The sequence below is a fragment of the Phascolarctos cinereus genome, unplaced genomic scaffold (assembly GCF_003287225.1).
Source record: "Phascolarctos cinereus isolate Bilbo 61053 unplaced genomic scaffold, phaCin_HiC Scaffold_5;HRSCAF=322, whole genome shotgun sequence".
Taxonomy (NCBI): domain Eukaryota; kingdom Metazoa; phylum Chordata; class Mammalia; order Diprotodontia; family Phascolarctidae; genus Phascolarctos; species Phascolarctos cinereus.
The window spans coordinates 421155129-421178658 of record NW_027555958.1 but is presented as its reverse complement, the minus strand read 5'-3'; the positions used below and the strand labels follow the sequence as shown (position 1 = coordinate 421178658).

At 39.3% G+C, this 23530-nt stretch overlaps 1 protein-coding gene across 3 annotated transcripts in view; it reads left to right on the top strand.

The window, feature by feature from the left end:
• POU2F1 (POU class 2 homeobox 1) overlaps positions 1-23530 on the top strand; it is a 255499-nt gene that overhangs the window by 196862 nt on the left and 35107 nt on the right. For all 3 annotated transcript variants that reach the window (XM_078156517.1, XM_020974723.2, XM_020974721.2), the window contains exons 8-11: positions 5220-5314; positions 12069-12242; positions 16855-16996; positions 21648-21793. In XM_078156517.1, the coding sequence (XP_078012643.1) occupies positions 5220-5314; positions 12069-12242; positions 16855-16996; positions 21648-21793 (557 nt within the window). The remainder of the gene's footprint in view (positions 1-5219; positions 5315-12068; positions 12243-16854; positions 16997-21647; positions 21794-23530) is intronic.

The following is a 23530-nucleotide window of genomic DNA, read 5'->3' as shown; positions in this document are numbered from 1 at the left end:
ATATCTGCCTTTACATCTCCAGCAAGTTGAAAGGGTATAACCTTAACTTTCTTGGATGCAAAACCTCATTTTATGAATAGTAAAAGGAAGTGTTCAAATTGAGGTAATTACAATAGAGGTGATTACAAAGCTGATAATAGCTTTATGGGTTTTTGTCTGCTTGCAGACTCCTTTGGATACTTCTGGGTTTTTTAAGACTTTTTTTAGGTGAATTAATCAGACTGTTTTGTTGATAATCAGTGCTTAATATCATTCAAGAAAGCATTGTAGCAATGTATCCCACAAAAAGGAAGTAAATCTTTTCCTGTGGTTAGAAAAACAAATTGGAAGACAACCATATTTCATTTGTGTAACTGTTGAAGGGTCATGCTCATTAGGTTAGCTATCCTAAATCCAATTTTATAATATTGTTGAGCTATGTAACAGAATAATCCTATAGAAATACCCATATTTTTAAAATGTTCCTAAGCATATGAGTAATTATGATGAATTCAAACAACATGAAATGAATAATTTGAGTAGTTACTCTTTTACATTATCAAAGTGGCCAAAGAATGAACCTCTTATGATCACAGGTAGTATTTTCATATTGCATCAAGGTATACAAAGCACTTTCCATACATTGTCTCTACAAATTCAGATGAGAATAGCCTTGTGTTCTTGTCTTTGCCTGTTTTTACTCTTTTTTTGTTCTTTAATTTGACCTACACAGAAGTCCTCTGATACCTCGTTATGGTTTGGAGGAAACTTATCAGTCGAAAAGTCACATTATATCGTTCTGGAAAGGTTTCTTTGAGTATGGTCTTGGTGATAAACTGTCTTATTTCTGAGCCCCAGATCAGCCAAGACTAGAAAGGCTTATCACCAGTCAGCTGGCTGCTGGTTGTTGAATTATTTGGTTATGTCAACCCATGAAGCAAAGAAAAACACCAAATGGACCTCAGTCTTGTGTAGTTCCTTTCATCTTCTGCAAGGAGAGTAGCAGGAAAGGATGCAGAGAATGATAAGAATCATAGTTTTTAGCCTAGGCATAAACATTAACTTAACTTTTGGTAATTTAAATATGAACTGCTTGTCCAAGACCCAATGAGTGGAGGTATTATGGTAGGAACTAAATCATATCAGCAGTGACAGTCTCACTATAAGTTAAACCAGAAGATAGAAGTAAGTGACTGGCTCATCAGACTTTTTTTGGAGAGGCATATAAAAATTAGAAGAGCTGGTTTTATTATGCATCCAGAAGCAACAAGAGACATCATTTTGTGGGACCCTCAGTTACCTTGCCTTACAGTATTCACGTACATGAATCAGAAGACCATAAAAATGACTACAGTTCATGTTCTAACATTGGTTGCGTAGGAGAATTCTGTAACCAACTCAGTAACACACCCCTCATCCCAGTTAAATCAATATAATCCTTATTCTCTGAAATCATTGTAAAGCTGGACATGGGGAGAATGACAAAGAAATTTGGTTCTGGATCAAAAAACAAAAAAGGCTAAAGACTTGTAGACTACAAAGAAGCCTTACACAGAGCAAGAGAGAGACAGACAGACACACACACACACACAACACACACACACACACACACACACACACACACACACACACACATATATATTCCAAGGGTAAAATTGCCAATGCCAGAGCAAACCAGAACCAGAATCAGAAATTTTAGAACCAACAAGGGTTTATTGAATTTGCCAGCAAGGGAGTCCCACCTACAAGAGCAGAGACTCCTTTAAAGGAGCAAAAGGACAAAGTTTATATAGGTTTCAGTTTGGGCAGGAGGTAAATTGTGTATGGAATACCTGAGAATTGAACAGGACTTGTTGCTGGGAGATTTCAGAATAGGAATAAGGGATGTGGTATCCCTTGATTGGACAGGGCGCTGTTGCTGGGCCTTGTAACTCTACCCTAAAAGACTGTTCTTGTTGTTTCAGCAGAAAGGAAGGCCAAAGGCAGCTTTAGGGGCTGCAGTACAAACAGGGTCAGGGGCAAAATAGAGAAACTGCGGACAAAATGGAATTGCTTTAGTTTTCTCAGCTACCCACGAGAGAGGCAGAGACACAGAGAGAGATGTAGATGCACATATATGCACGTACACACACATAATGTGTATATGTACGTATATATTCTCTGTGTATATGTATATATTCTTTATGTATCTAAAGTCTTCAAATTTTCTTTAAATATTATGTGTGTATATGTATGTATGTGTGTATATAAATTCTTTCCTCAGGAAGTCATATAGTACTGGACATTATAAGCACCAAACAACATAACAAGTATAACAGAAAATTAAACTGACTATATTTTGAAGCAGAAACAATTGATTACCAGTATGGGAATTATTGCTGAATTGGCTGGCTGTTATAAATTGTCAAATCTTTGATTTGTTGGAGAAAGATAAAAATCCAGCACTAAATTAGGAAAAGGAAAAAAAAGACTAAAAGTGAGGAAAAGATATGATATGAAATCATGACAGCTCCAACTCAACCTATTTAAATAAGCTTTGATTAAGAAAAATTAGAAATGCATAAAGGGTGTATCTGACAGACTATGGAAATTTAATGAACTGTCAACACAAGAAGGCAAAAGAGCTTGGAAACTACTTCACCCAACAAACACTTCATCTCTTTGCCAAACAGAAGGGTATAGCAGCCAAATTCAACACCAATTTAAAGTATCAACACATTTGTAAAATTTTACAAAGGAGTATGGTAGAAGATTATGAGCAAACATCAGTCTAGGTCTCCATAACAAATTTATTTTTCATTGTCACTGGGAGAAAAAAAATTTTTTTTTTCTGGTTTGTTTTCTCCTTTCCAGTTTTATCGATAAGTGCCCTTATGATCATCTGGGCTCTCATTGGGTCTATGCCAAGCTTTCTGGAAACAAATTTTTCCTTCCATTGTCTTGTTATTTTATGAAATAATACTTCTTGTAATCTTCCACTGTACTACATATCTAGACTAAAAGCACAACTTAGGTACAAATTCAACTTGAATTACTAGAAGAGATTAAGCAAGAGAGATTTTTTTTCTTTTTCTTTTTTCTTTTTTTTTTTAGTTTAAAGTGATATCAATAAAATGAGACTGTTAGAGGGGGGAAAATGGAAAAGAGATGAGGACATGGAAGAATGAATTGGAAAAGGAATAACAGCTTGGCACAAGAGGTATAAATCCTTGTTTTTTGTGGAACAATAAAGTCAAAAGACTGAAAAAATAGAGGAAAAAAGTAAGGTATTTCATAGTACAAACAGCTGCTCTGGAAAACCGATAAACAGGTCAAGAAAGAAAAAGATTAAAAATTATTGGAGTACCTGAACGCCATGAGCAAAAAAAAAAAAGAATCTAGACACTATATTTCTGTTTTTCTTTTAATTATTTTTAGTTTTCAACATTCACTTCCATAAATTTTGAGTTCCAAATTTTCTCCCAGTCTCCCCTCCCTCACCCCAAGATAGCATGCAATTTGATATAGGCTCTACATATACATTCATATGGAACCTATTTTTACATTAGTCATGTTGTCAAGAAGACTTAGAACCAATGGGAGAAACCATGAAAAAGAAGAAACGAAGAAAAAGAGAGAGAGAGCAAATAATATGCTTTGATCTGCATTCAGATTCCATAGTTCTTTTTCTGGATGTGGACATCATTTTCCATCATGAGTCCTTTGGAGTTTAGACATTATATTTCAATAAATTAAAAAAAAAAAACTCCCCACATCTTTTAGAACCAGAGGGCAAGTTAGAGAGAAAGAATCCACTTCATACTTTCTAAAAGAAACACCAAAATGCAAACTTGTAAGACCATTATAGACAAGATCCAGAGCTTCCTGGTCAAAGAAAAAATACTGCAAGCAACCAGAAAGAAACAAAGTATCCAAGATCACACAGGATTTAGCAGCCATCATGTCAAAGAGTGGAGAGCTTGGAATACTATATTCTAGAAGACAAAGGATGTGGGCTTACAGCCAAGAATAATTTACCCAGCAAAACCAAGTATAATCCCAAGAGGGTAGGGTGTGGGGTGGAGGCAACTGACCTTTAATGAATTATGGCATTTCCAAGCATACCTGAAGAGTGCTTGAGATGAAAAGACTAGAGCTCATATAAAAGTTAAGAGAAATTTTAAAAAGTAAACAAATAAACATTTATAATGATTAAACAAGGATAAACTACTACATTAAACTGTAGGGAGATCATACCTGTGTCCTTTCTAAACTCATCATCATGGTCATAGAGGGAATCTAATTATAAAGGGTTATAAATGATAAAGTGGTTGTGTTATGTCTTGATGATCTTAAGAGGAGAATGGAAAGAGAAAAACAGTGGGTGGGAGGAGTTGGGGGTTAGAGGGGAGTATATGGAAAGGAAGGTTAAGGGAAATTATCTCACGTGATCAGGGTACACCCTGATCTATGCAAATAAAGAGGGAGTGAGATAACACTTAAACCTCACATCTGGACTGGTCAAAGGAAGGAAGAATACACATATAGAGATAAACAGAGAGGAATATAAAAATACATTTCACTCCACGAGGAAATGGGAAGATAAGGGGGAATTAGCAGTAAAGTAGATTAAGGGGTGGATTAGTCCTAAGCAAAGCAAACTAAGGACATACAAAAAATATAGCTGTTTTTGAAGTGGCAAAGGATGGGGATCTAAGGGGGTCCACATAAATTTGAGAATGATAAGTTATGGTATGTAAATATGGGAATACTATTTTGGTGTAATGAAAGGTTATTCCTAAGCTCTGGCTGCCTGCAGAACACTTTCCTGAGTTCCTGACAGGTAACTGTGTAGACTTAAAATAGCATTTTCTGTACTTTGAACACGGAAATGTATTCTTATGATTTTATAATCCATGGTGCCTTTTTTTTTCCCAACATCAAACCTATATTTCTGGACTGGCCTAACTTAAGCCTTGTCCACAATATCATCTGTCAGTTGGTACAACACTGAATTACTGAATTCTTTCTAAAAAATAAGCTTAAAAAGATTTTTGTTTTCTTACAGTTCTCCTACCACAATTTATTGCACAAATGACATTTAATTTGATTGAGCGTTGGGTGAATTGTTAGACCAAGAATTTGAAATAATAATTTGAGGAAATGAAACGAAAGGTTGTTTTTTCCCTATCTCTTGTTCTTTCTGCCAATGTTCAATATCAGTCTTAATGCTTCAGGAACAAAACTTTTGCATTTTATAGGCCTCTTACAAGCGCAGAATCTTTTAACACAACTACCTCAGCAAAGCCAAGCCAACCTCCTGCAGTCTCAGCCAAGCATCACCCTCACCTCACAGGTCAGTTTTCTTTTTCATTTCGTTTCATTTCGTTTCTTTTCTTTTTTTTAGTTTTCTTTCACAGCTGTTACTTTCCCTAATTATTTTGTCTTATTGGGTTATTGGACTTGGTTGGTTGTTGGGTTTGTGTCATGATGTAGAAAAGTGAAGTATACTGATAAAGTTAATTCTAAAAGTTCTGGGAATCCAAGGAACAATATGTGTAACACCTATCAGCCCATAAGGAATGTTGGCAAGTTATTATGGGCCATGAAAACCTTCAAAGATGTTTGGGTTTTCTTTTTCTTTTTTTTTTTTCATATTCAGAAAAGGGAATTGCGATTTGCTTTTTGGCATAGTACTTTGAAGGTTTATGAAGCACTTCATACATAATAGCTTATTTGAGCCTCACAGCTACCCTGTGAGGTGCTGAGATAGGATGTATGTTTTGTGCAGAGAGAATGCAGATGCAGAGAAGGGGGCTGAAAGATTATGTTATAACTCCATTGGTCACACAGCAAGTAGGAATCTGCGGAGTTCCGATCATGAATTTTGTCAGCTCTGCCATTAATGAGGCTTTCTCGTTGGTAGTGACTCTTAACCTTTAAAGAAGGCTCTTTAAAAAAAAATGTTTGCACCACACATGGATCTGGATCTTAACTGGCTTTTTTGTAGATGGACCATGGAGGAAAATATTGTTGAATTAGACCTAGCCATTTCCTCTGTACTGAGGAGTAATAAATATCTTGATAATAACTTAACTACAAGGGAAGGAAAAATAGAACAGGAGAGAAAGAAAATAAGCATTTGTATACAGCCTACTATGTTCCAGTGGCTATGCTAAGTACTTTACAGATGTTATATTTGATCCTCATAACAACCCTGGGAGGCTGGTGTTATAATTTATCCCCATTTTATAATTAAAGAAACTGAGGCAGTTAGAGGTGAAGTGACTTGCCCAGGCTTGAACAGCTGGTAAGTGTCCAGGGTCAGATTTGAACTCAGGTCTTCCAGACTGTGGACCCAGTGCTTTGTGCACTGTGGTACCTCGTAAGAAAATTTTTGGAGAATTTGTGCTTTTCTTCAATAGGCATTAATCCTCAATTCCCCACCGTTGTGAACATTGGTTACTTTGAGAAAAGCAACTCATAAACACTAAGACACTGAGAAAATGTAAACTAGAAAGCATAGATATCATTGGCAATGGAGATTATAAATTAAATCAGAAAACTTATATTACACTTGATGCCCATGACTGGCTTTGGTCCTTTGTTGAAAGTCTGCAATCTGTCACCCCTTCCCCTCCACCTCATCTTTAGTCACCTTCTACCCACTTGTTATTATAGAAGAAGCACTGGCCTGGGAGTCAAGAGCCCTACTTCCTAGTTAACTGACTTCGTGTTTAACCAGTCATATGACCATGAAGAAGTTCTTTAACCTCTAAGCCTGTTTCTCCCTTTATCCTATGTAAAACAAAGTTGATGAATTCAGTTATGTCAACAGGCCCTTCAGCTCTTACCTGGATATAGAAACTGTCACCCTCCTATAAGAGAGTTCCATTGGCCTCCTTGTGGCCTGTAGCCATTGATACCAGGGCTAGACTGTTCAGAGTCTCAAGATGGCTTAGAAATTTGAGGGCTGTGAATCCTGCTTATTAAATGCCACTGCACCTTTTCTGGGTCTTGTCCAGCTTCAGTCTAAAACTTCTGGGCCTAAAGTGACCTGGTTGCTACCACATTATTGAAAGGAGGAGTGGCCCTTTGTTGCTTAGGGTTGGCGTCTGGCCTGAGTTTGGATAAGATCATATGAAGACCTGTAACTGAGGATCACTTCTACTTTTCACTCCGTGTTTCCATGTTGCAGAGAAAGTGCAGAAGAGTACTGATAGGAGATCAACTGTTTCTCCAAATGTTGTCTAAACTGTGTTTTCTTCATTGGCGCAAGATAAGCTCATTGTTACTGCAATTATGATCTGTGTTATCCTGTTCTTTAGAGAGCTGGGCAAGTTAATTCATTTTAATACAGGATGTTGCTAATGAGACCCAGGCCAGAAGTTTGATCCTTCATGTAGTTAATTTAAAAAGGAGAACAATTCACAGCAATAGATTCCATCCTTAACTACAGCATATATTTGCAATTATTCACAAGTGAAAAGAAGTAAGGGAAGGTATGGGGCCCACAGTAACTGAATAGGACTTGTGTTTTAAAAAAATGCATGTTCTACCTCTGATTGGTCATTTGCGCTATAACTGTTTTAAGATTATTTGAGAAATAAATGTGCCTGATTTATTGGTAAGGAAAAAAAAAGAATGAGGCTAAAATTATTTATAGTAGATTAAAAGTATGTTGAATAGAAGTGTTTCATGATCACTAAATATGTCTAATGCATTTAAGATGTAACACTTGAAACTAAGTATGCTGTGTCTCAGTCCTTTAATCAACCAATCAATCAACAACCATTTATTAAGCACCACTGCATCTGGGGCCATCTCCCAACGTCCTGATCTGTATCTTGCCAGTGGACCCCGATGGCTCCAGAGGAAAAAGTGAGGCTAGTGACTTTGCACAGCCCTCCCTCACTTAAATCCAATTCACTTGCATTTCATGACATCATCTTCCTGACGATGAACAAAAACAAAACAACAGCAACAAAAAGAAGAGAAACAAATGACAACAACTATGTGTCAAGTACTGGTGACAAAAGAAAAAAAGGAAACAGACTTCTCTCAAGTAGTTTATACTCTGCTGGGGAAGATAATATCTGTATGTAGACATATGTACACAACGAATACAGGCTAATTAGTAGGGAGAGAGGATGCACTAGCAGCAGAGTGGAGTCAGGAAAGGCTGCATGGTGGAGGTAGCAATGAGTTAATCTTTGAAGAAATGAAGGGGGCGGATTTGAGAAGGGAGTGTGTTCCAGGCTTGGAGGGCAGCCTGTGTAAAGGTACAGAATCAGGAGATGGCCTGTTCTATGCAGAGAGAAAACAAGACCCATTTGACTAAAAGGTAGAATGTGTGAAGGGAAGGCATGTATGAAAAGGCTGGAAAGACATGTTGAAACCAGTCTGTCTGTGCCAGACAGGAGCTTGGGTAGGGCAGTGACGTGGCAAGAAAACATGTTTGTGGAGCGTGGTATAGAGAAGAAGACTTGAGAAAGGGAGCCCAAATTAGGAAACTGATACAGTGGCTCAGGAAAAGAGGATGAAGGCCTGAACCGCAGCCACAGCTGTGTGAGTAGGAAGGAGATAGATGCCAGGGAGAAGGAGAAGGGGAGGATTACTCTGAGATGGCAAATCTGGAGGACCAAAAGGAGAAGAAAAATAAGGGAGTTCTGCAAAGGAGGAAAGATTAAGGGTTCTGTTTTAGACATTTTGAGTTGGGGTACCTTTGGAAAATCCAGTCAAAAATGTACTCTGACCAGTTGATGATGCATGGAGGAAGCTCAGATAGAAGGCTAAGGCTAGAGACAGTTCTGCTGTAATTTGACGTGTGCATTGCTAACAATCAACAGGCTATTCAGAATTGTACAATAAAAAACACAGGGCTCATGGGAGAACTTAATTTAGAGGAACAACATGCAAAACCTTCAACAATGACACATGAAAAGATAGGAACCTAATAAAATTAGTGTTAAAATAAAATACACAGTGCCTGGCACATAGTAGGCACTTAATAAATATTTATTGACTCTTAAAAAAATAGCATGGTTTTATGTACATGTTAAATGGTTAAGAAATAAATAAATACTGTTGTACAATAAATAGTGGTGGCATCTGCAGTCTTAGGTTGCTGCTCAGCCTTTGACCTGGTGCCCATGGCCTGGGCCAGCAAAAGCTACTTACTGGCAAGAGAGCAATCACACAGTTCCAGACATGGCCATGGTGGAAGATGGGGATGCATAGGGGCTTGAACAGCCCTCTTCCAACCCCAGCTCCTACTGTATCACAAGATAGACAGTAAATACAGGAATTCACCTTGGAAAAGACCTGAAATTTGTGGGAGTCAGAAGAGTTGAGCTATTGTGAAGTGGTGTGATTATCTGTTTCTCACGTATATAGACTCAAAATTTAAGTAAAGATTGTTTGCTGATATATTGTCATGTTAGAACAAATTCAGATTCTCAGAACAAGTTGTCACAGAACTAGCTGTATTCAGGTCTGGAATCATCTACATGAGGAAGTAATTGAGGGGCAGCTAGCCGGCGTAGTGGATAGAGCATTGGCCCTGGAGTCAGGAGGACCTGAGTTCAAATCCATCCTTAGAAACTTAACACTGGCTAGCTGTGTGACTCTGGGCAAATCACTTAACCTTGATTGCCTCACAAAAACAAACCAAAAAAAAGTAAAAAAAAAAAGTAATTAAGCCTGTGGGAGATAGGAATGGTCACCAAGATAAAGTTGAGAGGAAAAAAAGGAATAGGACTCAAGATACAGTCTTGGGATAATCCATATTTAGGAGATGAGATACAGGTGATGATCTAGCAAAGGAGACCCAGAAGGAGTGGTTAGAGAGGCAGGAGGGAAACCAAGAGAGAACAGTGTTATGACAGCCCAGAGAGAAGAAAAGTGCCAAGGAGGAGAGAGTGGTCAGCAGTGTAGATTGCCACAGAGAGGCCAAAAAGGATAGATTTAAGGAAATAATCTATAACTTTGGCAATTAAGAGGTCTTTGGTAACTGAAGAGAACAGTCTCAATGAGAAGGAAGGCTGCAGAAGGCTGAGAAGAGGGGATGAGGACAGGAAGTGGAAGCAACAAAGGTAGTCAGATTTCTCTAGTTTTGCTCTGAAAGAGGGGAGAGATATGGGATGGTATCCTGAGGGCAAGTGGAGGCTAGAGAGGGCTTTTGGGTGGCTAGGGAAGACATAAATATGTTTGTAGCCAGGAGAAAGAAAAGAGAAAGGGAAGGGAAGGAGAATTTAGTAAAAGATTGCTGTGTACTGGGCACCATGCTAAGTGTTTTACAGAGACTCTCAGAACAACCCGGAGAGGGAAGTGCTCTTTTATTCCTATTTTACAATTGAGGAAACTGAGGCAAACAGGTTAAGTGTTTTGCCCAGTATCACTCAGCTAGTAAGTGCCCTGGGTGGATTTAAACTCATATCTTCCTGACTCTAGGCCCAGCACTCTGCCCACTGTGCCACAGAAGTTAGAGAGGGAGGGAGTGGGAAATAATTGTGGGAGCAGTTTGCTGAAGAAGGCAGCTGGGGATGGTATCAAGGGGTTGGCCTTGATAAAGAGAAGAGCCACCTCTTCCTCAGAGACTAGAGCTAAGGAGGAGAGAATATAGAAGATTGTATAAAGGGTTTTATCACATAGAGAAGAGAAACAGAGGAAACACATGACAAGTGTCCTCTTTTTCTCAGTACAGTGTAAGGATGAGGTCCTTTACTGGGGAAACCTTGAGGGCAAGGAAGGTTTGGACTATCTGTTGGGGAAAGTGGTAGAGAATCAGGCACGAGTCAAAAGGGCTGCCTTGCTGCAGCAGGGGCCCAGGTGAGGCTATTTAGCCTGGTCAGTGTGGTTCTGTGACTTTCCAGCACTACTTAGCCACTTATGAGTAGGAATAGAGGAGGCAGGTGGGAGAAGTCATCCAGGGATTGGAGCTTGGCAAGGCATGAACAGTGAGGAAACAATGGGGCAGAGGACTTGAGGGTAGAAGGCAGTATGATGTTGAATGGGCTAATGATTGGAGAAGGAAGAAAGTGACAGTAAAACAAAAGAAGTGGCCATGGAGAGTACAGAGAGGTTAAGAGACTAAGGGTCATAGTAAGGACAAAAAATAGATCTAGGGAAGAAGAAGCCATAGAGAGTTGGGGTGATGGTTGTGGTTATGATCAGATAAGGGATTTCAGTATTCTTGATTATGGAAATGGATAATAGCAAGATCAGGGGTGCAGTTGTCCCAGTGTGTCTGAAGTAGAGCAAAGGAGCAGGCCTTGAGAGCTGAGTGGACTTAGAAACTGGGAGGCTAGAGTTCTTGAGGGAATATTAACATATATATTGAAGCTTATATTATATTTGTGTTATATTTGTTATATTCTGTTTATATCTGCAGAGCACTTAACATACATTAGGGCTGTATGGGGTGTTCAAGGAGGACCAGCATCTCTGGTTTGAGAGCTTGTCGAGCCCTTTTCAGGGCTGCTCATCCACTTTTGCTAGACACGCTAAACCAATTTGAGGGTAATTGACACACCTCAAACCATTAGATGGGTTAGAGGAGGTGTCTACCCCAAGCATGTGAAGACTTCCCCTCTGGTGGAATGGGTGGATGAGAGCATTGTTGATGGCCAGCACAAGCAGGTGCTATGGAGCACTTGGAGCTTGGTCAAGACAACAAGGGCACCCACTACATCCCAGCCATCACCAGTCATCCTGACTTTTGTCTTGCCACTGTACTTAGGTGACTGGAAGAGTGAGGCTGACAACTTTGTGCAACTCTGCCTCACTTAAATCGAATTCACGCATGAGTCAAGACATCAACCCGTAGTGTCATTGGTTCTATTTGAAAATGAAGGACAAACATCAATGTACATTAATCTCATTTGGCTTAAGTTAAGATTTAGGGAGGAAAGGAAGACTGTAATCCAGATACTTAAATACTTGAGAAAGGAGGAGGAATGACCTGACAAGTTATTGACACTAGGATCTGGATCCGCATCTCCAAGAATATTGACGTTTCTAAAGTTAGTTTCTTTCATCATTGTGTGATTGTAAACTTGAAGGTCTCTGTCTGTTTCTCTGTGTTTTTTCTCCTATGCCTTATCTAACAGCCAGCAACCCCTACACGCACAATAGCAGCAACCCCAATTCAGACACTCCCACAGAGCCAGTCAACACCAAAGCGAATTGATACGCCCAGCTTGGAGGAGCCCAGTGACCTTGAGGAGCTTGAGCAGTTTGCCAAGACTTTCAAACAAAGACGGATCAAGCTTGGATTCACTCAGGTATAGTAGTAAAACATCTGTTCTTAGTGTCTTCTCCCTTAAATTCTTTCCTTTTAGATCTCTAGATAACTTCAAGGAAATTTTTTTTTTTTAAAGAACTCTGTTTTCTACTCTGGTACCTCGTTGATTTTAGGTGACACCATCTTTCTCAATTTAGTCTGTATTTTCTAGCTGAAGTTAACAAACCAAAATACTTAAGACTGCCATCAAAACTATAGCTGCTGAAAATAAATATAATTACCTCAATACATTGTTTTTAAAATATTGTAGTGAATGATGACAGAGCTGTAGAAGTGTTCCAAGAGTTTTTCTATTTGACGTTCACCTCCTTTAAGAACATTGAATTGCGTGCAAAAGATTAGGATATTGATGATTTCAGGCATCATTTTTAGAAGACCAGAAAGGGGAAAGCTTTGAAAGTTGGGTAAGAAACTTCTTCCCTCAGGGCTGTGGGGGTGCTTTGTGAAAGAATAGAAATGCCCAAATTCCAATCAAACCATCAAATAAAACTGTCTAAGATTAAATTGGGTTATAAGTGATTGATATTAGCGATCAAAATTTAACAAGTTTTTTTTCTTCAAATATTATATGAGTCTTAAAAGGAAATCTATTCTATTAATTGAAACAGGGGGCTGAGTCTACGTCCAGTGCCAAAACTAACTTCTTATATACCTTGGTTTGAAGTAGGAAAAGAAATGAAGTGGACATTCATGTGAAATAATGCAAGATCCTCTTGTTTAAAAAAAAAAAGAATAAAAAGGAAATGAATTTGTCCTGCATCAGATAATCACGAAAGACTTGATATTTTGTCATCAAAGGATTCAGTTGTCTGAAATTGGAGCATCCAAACTGTTGTAAAAGTGTAGTACTGTACCAGCAGCTCCCTAGGAAAAAAACATCTAAGATTGACAGCATCCCATGGGATATCGAAGATAGGGTCCTCAAGAGTAGAATATATATGTATATATTTTTAAGTTACTTTGATTGAGTCAGGTGGAGGTGGGCAAGTAGCCTTTTTTTTTAAACAAATTAACTGCATTGGCAACAGAAATTAAGTGAAATTATGAAGTTGGGATTTTAGAAAATAAGTGATCTGACTGAAAAATAATTTCACAGTTCAGAAAGATCTTAATATACCTCTCTGGACAACTTGGTTTATTTTTAGGACATTTTAGTGATTTGGGAGAATATTTTGCATTTTTGAAGAGTTAGCAACTATTTATTGCACTAGAATACACATTTCCTAAGTGTTACACAAGGTAACAGCGTTTAACTTTCACCCAGAGTAGTTTGCTTTTCTGTTGAGTTTGACCTAGAATCTTGGTGGCAGTGGTTGGCTTTTCTTTTTCTTTTCATGTAAAGGAGTTTCCCTACAGTGGTGGTTTGCTTTGTGTGTTTTTTCCTATTTTAAGAAACCAACTTTTGTCTTCTTCTGCTAAATTAGTCTGGCATATCAGCACCCTCACTTTATTTAGTAGCATTTTTAAGTACTCACATATACACAGCTGCAAAGGCCAATATGTCTAGATTAAGTATTAATATTCAGGCCTTACCTGCATCAGAAGAAGAAAGCATAGTTGGTAAACGATAGGAAAATTAATCTCAGATTTTAGGTTACACACTTCAGTTTTAGATAATCAAAAGTGGTTTATGTGTTTACTTTCATTTATTTTACTTACAATTCACTAAAGGAAAGTTAAGTATGCATATTATCCATTTGATCAAAGAATTTTTCATTTTCTGACTAAATACACATGTAATTAGGTAGTTTCAGTGGTAGTTATCTAATTACATAACTTATTAAGATTTAATATGACTATATTATTGACATTATATAACTAGAATGCATTCCCTATTATAACTCATGAAACACGAAACATTAAATCTCATGAAACATTAAATATTTCCTAAACTAAGTTTTTGTCTTTCTCTGTTTTCATGGTTTTTTTTCCCCCAAAATTACCGGATATCTAATGTAGTTCAGGTTGCATGAACCACCTGTGTGAAACAATTTATAAGAAACGATGTAAGCCAATTGTGAGTTATAGAAACATTAAAATAACAGTAAACTAAACTGATAAAAATGTGACCTGATTGTTTTCATTTGGGTTTTCTAACATGTTATTTCACAAGTAGATGTAAAATCTTTTTTTTAAATTGAGCTGTAAAAACCCTGCTTAACCAGATGTGCCCCTTATCATCAGAGTTTTAGTTAAGTGATCATATAGCTTTATTTACAATTACTTCACTGACTTGCATGCATTTTGATAGGTGTTTTACTTATCTCTTTTGTCAAAATTGTTGTTATTTTCAAACCCACCTTAAAGGAATATTGTGAAGATTTTTGAAGTTGTGTTTGCAAAGCACTTAGAGATGTGTTGCTACTAAAATATTATCAGAACCATTTATTAAGCATCTAATTGGTGTGCCAGGCAGTGTGCTGAAAGATTTACAAAACCTGGTCTTTGCCATCTAAAGTTGTCATAGATACACATGTACATGATACAGCAGAACAGATATATTAAACAGAGACATGAATGGATGATACTTACCTGTTAGTAATTTTTTTTTAATCAAAAAGCGATCAATAAATAGTCAGTTGCCAAATGTAATGTTTATTTGGGACCAGATAATGTATAGATATTTGAAATCTGGCTATTACACAAGCCTTTTTTTTTTTAATCTTGTAGCTTCAATATTGGCCCTCCCTAACCTTTTATTAGAATTAGCAGCAAGTAGAAAAAAGGAATCATTTCAGTTTTTTCTTCTTCCCTCCAAGTACTCCCCTCCCTATCTCCCCTGCTATAGATGCTAATAAATAGTGTAATATCTAAAGTATGGCAAGTAGGCAGGAACAAACAAAATCAAAGGACCTGGAAAATAATCAAAAAATTAAATCTTTTGTCCCTATTATTTGGGAATTGATAATACTAATAGACAGTTCGTTTTGTTATACTTTGTATCAGAAATATGGCTGCTTTCTGCAGTGCCAGCTTTGTGATGAGTCACTTAAATATTCTGAGTCTTAGTTGTGTTCAGTGTTTAAATTTTTTTTAAACTTTTTTTCCGTATTCACAAGGGATATAGAGCCACAGTACATAAAATTCAAACCTTAAGATCTATCTGTAAGCTTATGGATAGATCTTTTATAATAAATACATTCAGGATACTGTTGTCAAAAGGTTAGCAAGTTTACTAGTTCTGTGAAACTTATAACTAAATGGGTCAAAACTCTCTACTGTGAGCTCTTGAATATATTCTTTTAATGGTCAAAAAAATGATCTCTTCAGTTATATTCTTTTAGGGATCAACTTTGAAATCCAGTCTTTGTGATAAAAAAAAAAATAGATGCATTCACTGTTGCCAGCAATAATATACAGGAAAGAAGAGAATAATACTCTACCTATAGGGGCAGCATCATAGAGTGAAGAGAGCACTAGATTTAGACAAGATAAGGTCCAGCCTCTGTCACTAGCCAGCTTTGTGACCTCGTTGTCCTTAATTTCATCATCTGTAAGATGAAGGGTTTGGAATAGATGATCTCTAAGGTCCCTTTTTGTTCCATTATTCTCTTAAGCTAAAGGGAGGTATTTATATTGGAAATTTGATGAGGATAAAAATGCCTAAAATGATCTTGAAGCTTACATTTTTAATCAGTCTGAGAACAAAATAAGTTACACAGTACTGTAAATTAAATTCCCTAGTTCCATCAGTGAAAGCCAATAGTGAGTTAGAATGACTGAAATGCTTTTTAGATAGCCAGTAAAAAAATGTTTAAAATCACAAATACGATACTGATAGTGGCAAATAAATTCAAAAAAGGAGCAGGTGTGGTGGTTCATACCTGTAATTCTTGCTACTGAAGGAGACTGGGCTGCATAGATTTATTGAGCTCAGGAGTTCTGAATTGTAGTAAGCTTAAAATTGATTGGATTTCTGTGCTAAGTCTTTCACCATGGTGGTGAGCCCCCGGAACCAGAAAGCCAGCAGGCTGCCTAAAGATGAAAAAAACCAGCCCAGGTTGGAAATGGAATAGGTCAAAGCTTCTGGGCTAATAAGCAATGGGATAGGTCCCATGAGTAGCCACCACACTTTCAACCTTGGCAAGAGAGGGAGACCCAGTCGAGAAGGAAGGAAAGAATCAAGGAATACAGATATTAAAATATAAATTCTAGTACAATGGATGTTGTGGTGAGTTTTGTTTTGTTTTTATGTGCAGGTGAGCTGCATATTAGGACTTTATTGAAAAGAACACATTTCTACTGGTCACCATGATAAGAACCTCCATTATATTGAGTAACAAGTTTGAATTTCTAATTGGCTTAATTTGTAACCAGTCTAGTAGAATGCTTTTTCATCTAGAGCAAATATAGGAGAGAACCCTCAGTGTTAAGGATATAATGTTAGTAAGCTGAATCTTTTTCTTTTTCCCTCCCTTCACTCCCTCTCTCCTTTCTCCCCCCATCCCTTTCTCTCTCTTCTCCTATCTCTTTCTCTTCCCCTCTCTCTCTCTCTCTCTCTTCTCTCTCTCTCTCCCTCCCCATCCCCTCTCTCTCTGTTTCTCCACCCCTGCTCCCCCCTCTCTTCCATTTTGCTCTATCTCGTTGTGCAGGGTGATGTTGGGCTCGCTATGGGCAAACTCTATGGAAATGACTTCAGCCAAACTACCATCTCTCGCTTTGAAGCCTTGAACCTCAGCTTTAAGAACATGTGCAAGTTAAAGCCACTTCTAGAGAAGTGGCTCAATGACGCAGGTGGGTGACTGCATCACAAAGGGGAATTGCCAGTGGGTGCTGCTGAATTGGAATTCTGTACATTGTTCATTGCATTGCTGGTATTACAGAGCATTCAAGAACAGTAATTGAGGGAGAAGTGACATAAATTCTGAATGCCTCAATCGAGGAGCTCTTGTACTGTACTGCAGCAGCTTTGGATTTTGTATCAGAGCATTGCTCTGTTGGACTTGGGATACATATTGCCTTCTGAGCCTGGATTGGGGGCATACGCTATATCTGTTTTGAGTGGAAGGGGACCATGAAGGAAGCATCTGTTTTTAAAGTTTTGAACAAATAATGGATTAATGGATTTCTTATGGATTTTTATGACTATAAACATTGCTCACTGTATTTCAAGCTGGAGTCCCATGATCTGTGATTTCATGGTGTGGGAATTCCTACCATTGGCACTGATTGCACCCTGTTCCTAACCTAGCTATGGCTTAGGGAACTTACCCCTGGTCACCCAAATAGTCAGTATCAAAGTCAGGGTTTGAGTCTAACAGTCTGTCCACAACACCATGGTGTTACCTTTACTCAGTAAAAATGTCCTCACGTACTTCATAATTTGGTATATAAATGTTCGGTGGAGACTTCTGGCAATGCATGTGGGTGAACTCACTACCTCCCAAGGTAGCACAGTCCATTGTACTTTTAGCCACTTGTAGTTGTTGGGAAGATTTTCTTTACATCAGGTCAAAATATAGATTCTGCCCAACATCTGCCTGTCGGTCCTAGATTTATCCTTTCAGGCCAAGAAAAACAGTTCTAATCTTTTGGCTAGATTATAGTCATTCAAATAGTTATTAACAATTTGACTAACATCTAATACCATCTTTGCACACTTAAATATTCTTCAGTCTAGGCACCCCAAATTCCTATCTTACAGTTTCATATTCCTTTAGCATCTTCTCCTAGATGCCCGCAAGTGTGTCAATGTCCTTCCAAAAATGTGATGCCCAGAAGTGAACACTTAACTCCAGATGTGATGTGACCCAGAGTCCAGTATAACAGTCAGCACTGTGCTCATGTTCATGCAGCCTCAACCACATCAATGTTGACTCATTGAATAGAAGAGTACACTAATACTGCTCAATCTTTTTTTAAAAAATTTATTGTAAACTTAGTTACCATCACCACCTTGGTCTTTTCGCATAAATTGTTGTTTTAACCATGCTACTCCAGTATTGTTTGTGTTGGTTGGATTTTAATTGAAGACCTAGATTTCACATTTATTCCTTTTAAATTTTGTTTATAAGATGTCCATCATTTATCTTGTCAGAATCTTTGTAAACTTTAAAACACTATATGAATGTGAGTTATGATTAGTTTGTGATCCTGGTTCTTTCATCCAGCATGTTAGCTATACCATCTTCATTTCATCTTCATACTGAATAATCATTCCAGCTCTGCCTTCAGCAAATTGTTGAAAAAATTGTTGAACAAAACGGAACCAAGACTAGAGCCCTGAGATACTCCATGAAAGGCCTCCCTCCAAGTTGGCACCCATCCATCAACAACTACTTTTAGGTGGATGTTCAGATGGTTAAACAACTGGAACCAATCTGTGCTCATCCAGCCCACGTCTCTCCATCTTGTCTACAAGGATGTCATGAAAGGCTTTGCCAGATGCGTTGTTGATATCCAAGTAGTCTGTGTCTGTGGCATTCTCGTGATCTAGAAGTCTAGTAACCCTGTCCAAAAAATCGAGTGAGTCAGTAAACAAACATTTATCAAACTCCTGTGTGCCAGACATGGAGGATGCAGATACCATGAGAGGAGGCTTGTCTGAGCCTTAGAGGAAGCTGGGCTTCCCAAGAGGCAGAGAAGCAAGGGAGCCAAGCATCCCCACATGATGGGAGGCCTGGCAAGGACCCAGGAGCAAAGACAGAGTGGCCTGTGCAGTGCACAGCGAGGGGCAGTCATGAGGAAGTAGTCAGGAAAATTGGGTTTTCTCTGTTTTCAAGGTAGATGTCTGTAAAAGTCAAACCCAGCAGTTTATAGTTTATCTGAGAGGTAACAAGATCCAGTAAAGCTTTTTAACAAGGAGAAGCATGTTTCCAGCTGAGCTTTAGAACTTCCATTTGGCAGCTGGTGGAGGTGGGTTGACGTGGGGAGACGCAGCATAGGGAGGCTGTTTCACGGCTGAATTAGTATCTTTGCCTTGCAAGTGGAGGGATGTAGACGAAATAAAGAGGGAAGAACCTACAGGACTTAATAATGTACTGGATATGCAGAAGAAGGAAGTGATAAAATTACTGAGGTTGGGAAGTGGGGTGATTGGAAGAATGACAGTGTCCTCCTTCAGCAGAGGTAGGGAGGTTAGGAGGTAGCACTAGGTTGGAGGAAGAACAGAGTGAGTTGTATTTTGGACTTAGCGAGTTTGAGGTACCTGGGAGATGTCCGAGTAGTGATGGCTGGCAGGCATTTATAGAGCTGATCCTTGAGTTAAGAAGAAGTGAGGTCTAGATATGCAGATTTGGGGGAGTCATTTGCATAGAGATGATCCCTAATCGTCTCAGCTGATAGATCACTAAACAAAACTGTAATGAGGAAAAAGAGAGGGCCTAGGACAGAGCCCCATGTCGTGCATAGTGACCAGGACACCCAGGTGATAATCCTGCAGAGGAGGCTGAGACGCCTCTGAGACAGGCAGGAACAGAACCAGTACAGCACAGTGTCACAAACACCTGGGGTAGGAGTAGCAGGGAGTGAGTGGCCAACCAGGGCTCAAAAGGGAAGAGCACTGAGAACAGGCTATAAGAAGTGAAATTAGTCTTTAAGTTTTCCTGGATGAGCCCATGCTAGCTAATGGTGAGTACTGCTTTCCCTTCTGAGTAATCTTAAAAATAGGTTCTAGAATTTTGTCACAAATGCATCCCAGGTTCATCAGCCTGTAGTCTGAAGGGCAGAAGGAAAGGTAATAAGCATTTATATAGTGACTGCTATGTGCCAAGCACTGTGCTGAGCGCTTTGTGCAAAGATTGCCTCGTTTGATCCTCACAACAACCCTGTAAGATAGGTGCTGTACTATCCCCATTTGTATAATTGAGAAAACTGAGGCAGAGCTTAAGTGACCTGCCCAGGGTCACACAGCTGGTAAGTATCTGAGGCCAGGTTTAAACTCAAGTTTTCCTGACTCCAGGCTGAGCACTTTATCCACTGCACCATTAGCCTCTAACAGATTGGTCTTCTTTCCTTTTTGAAAATCAGGACATTGCCCTTCTCTAGGTATGTGACATTTTTCCCAAGTCACCATGATTTTTTAAAAAAATCTCTGATGGCAGTTTATCAATCACATCAACAAATTAGGAGATGTAGTTTGTCTTGGCCCAGTGACTTGAATTCACAGAGGGAAGTTGAGTCCTGTGTTACTGTCGCCTCACTTATCTACTGTTTCAGTTCTGTGGTGTTTTTTATTCGTTAATTCCCAGTCTAAAGAAGAAACATCCCATCCATCTGAAGTGAGGCTCTTTGGTCTTCCTTCTAGCCTCACCATAATTCCGCCAAAAAGCTCTTTTTGTTGATCTTAGCATTTGTTACAAACCTCGGCTTATCCTTCTAGTCTTCCTGGATATATTCTTTCAGGACTATCTGAATTGGTTGATAAGTCCCTATGCCACTCTATTGGTCTATTTAGATGGTTCTTCCTTTTCTTCATCATTTGATTTAATTATATTTGTGTCCATTTTTTATTGATTTTTTTTAACAGAATTTTTACTTTGCCTGATTTTGCTATAAGTGAGCCCTTCTTGATTACCTGAGCTGGGGGAGAGGAACATTAGTAGCAACAGTAATGCCATGTATTCTTTTACTCTTCTGGGCCTTAGAATGAGAAGAAGTAGTGACAGGATGGGAGGAGGTCACGTTGAGGAAAGGCTGATGGGTGTGGACTATTGTTCTTGTCCACCTAAGATGCCAAAGCTTGACCCACAGACCAAAAGGAAAGTAAATAAAAGCAGCGGTAGTAATGAATTAAGAATAGGATAGTATTACATGAATCAGAGAGTGATCCCCGATATAAGGTCCCTTTGTGGTTTGCAAAGTATTTTATATGCATTATTTCATTTGATTCTCCAATGTGGGCAGGTTCTGTGGTTATCCCCACCTTTCACGTGAAGAACCTTTGACTCAGAGGGGCCAAGGGCTTTGATCATGATCACAGAGCAAGCAAACTGGAGGATAGAAATGGGAGTGTGGGTCTTTCCTGACCCCAGGTCCAGTGTTCTCCAGAGTGCTGCTTCCCTAATGCATTCAGCAGTGACCATCCATGAGGGACAGACAGATGGCATGCTGAGCATCCACAGTTCCTTCAGAGACAACGGAGCAGGAAGATAGCCCACCTGGAAAAGTCTTTAAATGTCAAAGATGATGGAGAATTAATTTTTTGAGTGCTTTGGTTCTCCTGCTGGCTTCTGTGGAGTGAGTGTGAAAGGCTGATTTGTCTTCTCCATTCACAGAATTCTGTGAGAACAAGGGAACGATTTCCAGTCTACAAGATTTGTCCTGTTTGAACTCAGCTTAGGATACTTGACCATTTTTCCATGTGCTTTTTACATTTCCTTCCTACTAAGTACCCAGAGCTTGAGACATTGAGCTGAGCCAATTGCCACCATTTGTTTTCTTACAGAGAACCTCTCGTCTGATTCTACACACTCTAGCCCAAGCGCCCTGAATTCTCCAGGGCAGGGGATTGAGGGTTTGAACCGCAGGAGGAAGAAACGCACCAGCATAGAGACCAACATCCGTGTGGCCTTAGAGAAGAGTTTCCTGGAGGTTGGTTTTTTGCTTTGCAGGCAGGCAGATGTATCTGAATGTGAGTCACAGACATCATCGGTTTCTTCAAGAGTGAATTTTGAGCCTCTGCTTTGTATGGAGCACTCTGTTTGATGACGTAGACAGAAAAAGAGAAATCAGGCCTCTTCCCCAGGCTCAGGGAGAAGAGACCAGCTGGCAGAGAGCTGTCATTTTTGAAATCACCGTGTGTTGAAGTTCCATAATCACCGATGCAGAGTGCTGTGGGAGCCAGAGGAAGGAGAGGGAACAGCTCGTTAGCTGGCTGAGGGCCTCGGGGAAAGCTGGCTGATGGGGATGTGGGGGCTAGGACGGGGGCACGGTGACCTTCGGCGTGCTTGGGGAGCAGTGACGTGTCCAGTTTGCCTGGAACGAGCTGTGACGGGGGCACCCTCTGCCCTCTGCCATCTCCCTTTGCCTCTCCTCATTCCTCCCACGGGATTTCTTCTCTTTGCCTGTGAAGAGTTTTCCTGCTCTTCACTAAGGCCCACTCCTCCATTCATACTCTTGATCCTGTTCCCTCCTATTTCCTCTGAGACCTTGCTTGACTAATCAACCCTTTTAACTCATACTTTTACAAGCTTTTCTCTACGTGGATCACTTCCCATTTTTCTACCAACATGTTCAGGTCTCCCTTAAAAGGGGGGGGGGCAGCTACGTGGTGTAGTGGATAGAGCACCGGCCCTGAAGGCAGAAGGACCTGAGTTCAAATGCGGCCTTGGACCAAACACTTGACACTTACTAGCTGTGTGACCCTGGGCAAGTCACTTAACCCCAACTGCATAAAAATAAAAAATAAAAAACAAATTTTAAAAAAAGATTTAAAAAAACCATTCTTGTCCTGTCTACCCCATCTGCCTCCCACTCTATCTTGTTTCCTCACCCTCACTGCTTACACTGACTGAAGAAGTTGTCTACACCAGATGCCGTTCCCAGGCTTCTCACTCCTTTATTATCAGGTCTCAGCCTCCATCATTCTACCAGAACTACTTTCTCAGATCGTCATTGTCCTCCCAGTCATTGAATCCAAGGGCCTTCTTCTCCAGTCCTTATCCTCTTTTACCTCTTTGTGATATGGTCGATGACTACCTCTACTGGACATTTTCTCTTTCCTTGACTTCAGAGACGCTGCACTCTCCAAACTGTTCCTTCTCCGTCTCCTTTTTTGGCTCTTCTTTCTCTTCCTGATGTATTAATGTGGCTGTTTCTCCTCAGTCCTCTTCTCTTTCTTCACTATCTTTCCCTTAGCAATCTTATTCATTCCTTTGATTTCATATATTGCCTCTATGCACAAGCTACATAAATCTGTACCTCTAGCCCTGACCATTCTCCTGCAGTGTACACTCCCACCAGCAACTCAAATTCATCAAATCCTAATCCATACTAAGCCTTCTTCAGATTTCAATATTTCTGCCAGATTTACCACTGTCCACCCATTCTGCCTTGCTCACAGCCTTAGAATTACTTTTTGCTCTAACCTCTCCATCATCACTCATATGCAGTCAATTCCAAGTCCTTTCAATTTCACCTACAAACCATCTCTCACTCATTTCTCCTCTTTTCCATTTCATTGCTGCTGCCCTAGGACAAGTCCCCTGATACTTCCTTCCTAAACTATTGTAAAGTTTTTTATAGATCTTCCCATTTCCTGTCTCTCCCCTTCCTAATCCATCCTTTCAGAATAATTTTCATTTCAAATAGATCTGGTCTTACCACTCT